General features: G+C 43.9%; 1 protein-coding gene across 1 annotated transcript; it reads left to right on the top strand.

The window, feature by feature from the left end:
* The first annotated feature begins 2,971 nt into the window (after positions 1-2,971).
* On the top strand, positions 2,972-4,568 carry LOC137908563 (claudin-23-like). Its single transcript, XM_068752973.1, has one exon. The coding sequence runs from the start codon at positions 2,972-2,974 to the stop codon at positions 3,794-3,796; it is 825 nt and encodes a 274-aa protein (XP_068609074.1). The 3' UTR covers positions 3,797-4,568.
* The last annotated feature ends 620 nt before the right edge of the window (positions 4,569-5,188 follow it).

Genomic DNA, 5,188 nt, shown 5'->3' with positions numbered 1-5,188 from the left:
TTTTAGTTTTATGTGAGAATTCATGAGTGTGAAAGTATTTTTTTAAGATAAATAGATGCAGTCCTTTTGTCAAACCACTCCCTTGGAGCCCGAACACACTTTGTATCGTGCAAATTGTCTGTGCAAGAATACCAACACTGGGGCACCGTGACCGTGCCATGCTGGGATTATGTGCTGGTCAGCGATGACCCTTGACCCTTGACCCAAATCCCATGCGAAACCTGAGAGCTTGGTTGGAAGTTTAAACACACTCCGTGGACTCAGCAGGAGTTGGTTGTCATCCCAAAGAAGTACATCATCCTAAATACAATATCGCCATCTCGTGGACAGTATTGGTCATTCAGTCTTCAGATCGCCGACACAAATGAACCACCGCAAATAAAGTTTATACTCGCAACATTAAAATTGTAATTTTTGCATACAAATGTAAATATGCAAGTCACTTTTTTCTTTTACATTTTGTGCTGTTATAGAAGTAAAATGTTATACAGTAATTATGATCTAATATGGTAAATGTACTGCACTCAACGCCATGGTTTGGTGCTTCAAACCGTCCAGTTTAAGATAAAGATGGTACATTCTACACATTGCTTCAAAATGAAACAAAAGGTGTGGTGTGCACATTTTACCAGTTTGCTCATTCGCCTCACTGATAATGAGCTTCTCAATGAGAAGTTTGTGTCATCCGTTCTATTCAACTCATTAAATGTGGCAGTTTTCCCTTTCCTTTATTTAACTAGTAAAACAGGATATAAAGGAATGTCTTCTACGTGTTACGATGGCAGCAGTGACTCAGCTCAAAAAAGTGTCTCGCAGACTCCATTATAAAACTAAATATTAAGACAAAGCTCAATCTTGGCTTGCAGGACAACACAAAAAACAGGCAACTGTTTGAAAGTGTGCCATCAGTGACAGTGTGATGTGATGTAGAAAACAGCGATGCAGCGGAGCAGTCATTGGGGGGGGGGGGGGGGGGGTCATCGCCTTTTCACTGGTATTTTGATTTCTTTGAATCTTATCTTGAATGCTCCGGGTGTTGATGAATTTTATCCCCATTTGAAACTCGGGTGAGAGTCTCAGGATCTGAGCACAAAGATCTGATCAAAGTCTCTATTTGGGAGTTAGATTGTAATTTAAATAAGATATGCCCTCAACGAGCCTTCATTTCCTCCACCTTAAAAGACATCGGTGTCACTGGAATTTGTTGGTTCTTCAGAAGGATTACGCAAATGCTAAGGAGCACATTGAATTTACATGAAACTCAGGTGGAGGTTGGGCTTTCGAGCCTGAAACAGGTTTTCATTGTGAAACATTTACTGAAGCATGGAAGATCAAACATGATTAGATAAACCACAAACTGCAAGAAAAGATTAGTTTTTCTTACTATTAATTGTATTTAAAAAGGGGCCAACATTAGAAACAAAAGAACCTTTAAAACCCAGAGCAAGCATGTCTGATTGTCTGACTTAAAGGTCACGGTGGATTTATGCGCTGCACTGAGTAGCATTCCACATCCACAGCTTCCAAACCGGAGAGGAACCCTTAAAAAGCACGAAGGCAGTTGGAAAGACAAAGGAAGAGGTTAACAGAAAAAGGCAGGTAAATATGCAGGTGCATCAAGGAGAGACAAGAAGAAAGAGGCGGACATGAGCTGCCCTCAGAAGCATCCCGTGGAACGACATTCCTGCTAAAAATGGTTCTGACGCAGTCACGATGACTCCCAACCAGCCTGTTCCGTGAGACCCGCTCAATACAGAATCTCAAATGTGGATTCTGTCATAACGACGTCCAAAACAAGGAAGTGGTTCAATAAATAAAAAATATATATATAAAGGCTGTAAAGAAAGTCTCATTCTTATTTTTATTTTAACCCCGCTTCTCAAAAATAAATCTAAACCAAGATTTCTAGCAAATTCAGTCAATAAGGAACTATCGAGCACGTCAGGGAGAATGGATGAAAGATACCGGCAAATATAAATATACAAAATTAGAAAAATGTAGTATTGTCACACACCTTGGAGTGTGGGGGGTCAGTCTGATGTTTGGGCCCCGAGGGGCGGTGTTCAGTCATGGGCAGGTAGGATTGCTCAGTGAGTGGATATTATTGCTGGTGACCTGTGGACACAGTGACAGACAGTATAGAAGGTTTTCTGCCAATGCAAAACAGACTCAGGAGCACTTTGACCCAGAAGAAACTGAGAAAGAAAGTCTCATGTCTTTGGACAATGATACTGTAATAAACAAAGTCGCAGAGACCAGAGCACCGCTCAGGCGCTTATTAATGTTGTAGGGTTGGCCATGCTTCTTTGACACTAATGTAATGCAGAAGGAAAAAATACAACGGCATCATTAGAAAGTTATGTTCTACTGCAAACTTGCAGAGAACAGTGCAATACTGATTATTTTATTCTTTATTCATAAGGATTAGATATCTGCGAACACGAATGTGCTTGATATTTGATATTAACGAAAAGCACATTGTATTGCAGATTTGCCCTTTAACTCATGTTCTGAATGATGAATATATGATGAATATATTTATTAGATAGAATGTTAGAGTACAAGTACAGTCACACAGTAGCATGTATTACAGTACAAATAACGTCAAACATCCTGTCTAAGAGGAGCATTTCAAAAAAGCCCTAGCGGGCTTGTTTCCGTTTCCACATTTATATCAAGACATTTATATAAGATGATTAGAGCAGCCCCACTCAAGGGAAGATTTACTGCAAAAGCTATTGTCTAAACTTTTAGTATTTTTTTAAGCGCCATACAAAATTCTCATCAAAGCAATGCGCAAAAAACACCCACGCCTCAGTCACGCACGGCATCATGCCGCACCTGTCCTGTTTGGAGAGCGACCGAGCGGCAGCCAGGTGAGGCGAGGCCCCGCCCACCGCAGGTTTCACTCAGACTCGTTCTATAACAGCAGCTGCTGGTGTGAAGTGAAACACTTCAGTCTGGCACCATCATGCCGCGGCGATCCGCGCAGGAGTGGATCCGGCTATCCATGCGCACCCCGGGCATCCTGATCTTCGGCATGGTCTTGGCCCCCTGCGGGTGGATTCTAGACCTGACCGCCACGGTGGCCCCCAACTGGAGGACCCTCCACGGGGTCCCCAACATCGCCGCAGACGAGTTCATCCAGCAAGGCATCTGGGAGGTGTGCAGAGCCTCGTCCATCAACACCGGCGGGGACTGCAGCCTCAGCGACGTCACGTACTTCGACAACCAGATCATCATGGTCGCCCAGGGCATGATGGTGGCCTCCCTCATCGTGACCCTCGGCGGGCTGGCGGTGGCCATCCCGGGGGTCCGGTGCTGGAAGGACTCGCCCAACTGGATCGTGGCCGGCCTGGGCGGGCTGTTGATCTTTATTTCGGGCGTCCTGACCCTCATTCCCATCTCCTGGTACACGCACATCATCAACGACATCACGTCGGTCACTCCTCTCACGGACGTGCGCGTCGGCTACTCCATCATCCTGGGCTTCATCGGCGGGATATTAGAGATTCTGGGCGGATTCGTCATGTTCATCGGGATCTGTCGCTGCTGCGGCGGTAAGAACCGGGGAGAGAGACGGGTCGAGGAGACGCGCAGGCAGTTCTCCCACCAGAGGGCGCCAAGGACGCGGCAACCGGTGCCGAGCCTGAGCCGCGCCAGCAGCAGCGCCAGGAGCAGCGTGCCCTACTCCAAGGAGTCCATGGATGAAGACGTGTCCTTCCCACGAGCAAAGACCCCCGCGGGCCGCTCGGCCAACACCTCCACCAGTCGACCTTACGACGACGACCTATGAGTCGAATGGGATCCGCGCCATCACGCACACACTCCACAGAAAGGAGAGGCATGCACGCGCATTCGAGATTGGCGTGACTGTTTGCAATGGAAGAAATGGTATTTATGCAGCGTCCATAACCGAGGCCATTGTCATTTAATGTAATAATAATAATAATACAAAGATCCCTTTTACGCAAACTGTTGAAATATCAATTCATTTGAGGAATGTAGGAATATTTCAATGATCAGATGTTATTAAATTGCTGCAAATTCGTAAAATAAATGAAGGATAATCACTTGAAGTGCTTGCAATAAGATAGTGTTTCAACATGAAAGCAGTGATGGTGATAAAAGAAATATGAGCAATAGCATCAGTGTCAGAGACCTGGATTTAGTTTCATGTGGCTGCAAAAGAGAACCAGGATGGGCTCAGCTGAGTTCTAATTAATGCTAATTAATACATCATCATAATAATCTTACTCTTTAAGCAGCTCGATGTGGAAGGTGACGTGTTCTATTTTACACTCTAAAAATGATGCTGAACTTTGTTTGTAAAAAGAAGTCATCTTTATGGAAATAGATGTTTTACTAATGCATGAATCCTATCATGTTTTTTTGATTTTGATGTAAATACTGTATTCTTTTATGTACGTACTTTACAGCACAGGGTCGAGCGTGAGGGACGGCAGAACACCTGTTGAGAAAACGTATATCCTGAGGTGACCAATGTTGTTCTAACTGCTCTGCGATACAGATGCTAATTAAATGTGTACTGTTTTATACAGACAGAAGCCTATAGTCGCTTTTATTCAGCTCACTTTGGTTATTGAATGAAAACAAGCATAAACAGCAGACCGAGAGAAAATGTAAACTCATGCAAAAACAATTTAACAGTAGAAAGTCAAAGGGAGCGATACGTAAAAAATATTTGATGATTAGAAACATCTAATATTGATTGTTGACTTTTCTGCTCTGATTAGTTTGAGTGGATCAAATACCTCTGATGAACATAAAATATAATAGGGCTGCAGAAACATTAGAATGCAGTTGCAACCCTTAGTTCATAGAGAAGGAAACAAGTTTTTTTTATTTTTCCCTGTATCTATTCACATTCACTTGATACCAGGCTGTTTTTACAGCGATGTTTTTCCTTTTCCTGTCAGCTTCTTCCCTCTCAGACATAAGAATAGTGACAATGCAGCCCAACCGGTCAGAGAGGGCGGCTTCCTTTTGCAGCTCACCTGACAGCATCTCCTCCTGTGTAAACCGGTCTGACATCTAAAGCGAGGCGAGACTGCAGTGAACAATTGCCACTCAATAGGGCCCTTTTGTACATTGTCTGGCCTCTCCCTGTGCAGCAGGATGTGCTGACTGTATTAATGGCACTTCTTAAATCAAAGTTTAGCCTTGG

This window comes from Brachionichthys hirsutus, chromosome 19 (genome assembly GCF_040956055.1).
Source record: "Brachionichthys hirsutus isolate HB-005 chromosome 19, CSIRO-AGI_Bhir_v1, whole genome shotgun sequence".
NCBI lineage: Eukaryota > Metazoa > Chordata > Actinopteri > Lophiiformes > Brachionichthyidae > Brachionichthys > Brachionichthys hirsutus.
This window is presented reverse-complemented; position numbering and strand designations above follow the sequence as displayed.

Coding starts and splice junctions, on each gene's coding strand:
- LOC137908563 (XM_068752973.1), top strand. CDS start 2,972: ATGCCGCGGCGATCCGCGCAGGAGTGGATCCGGCTATCCATGCGCACC.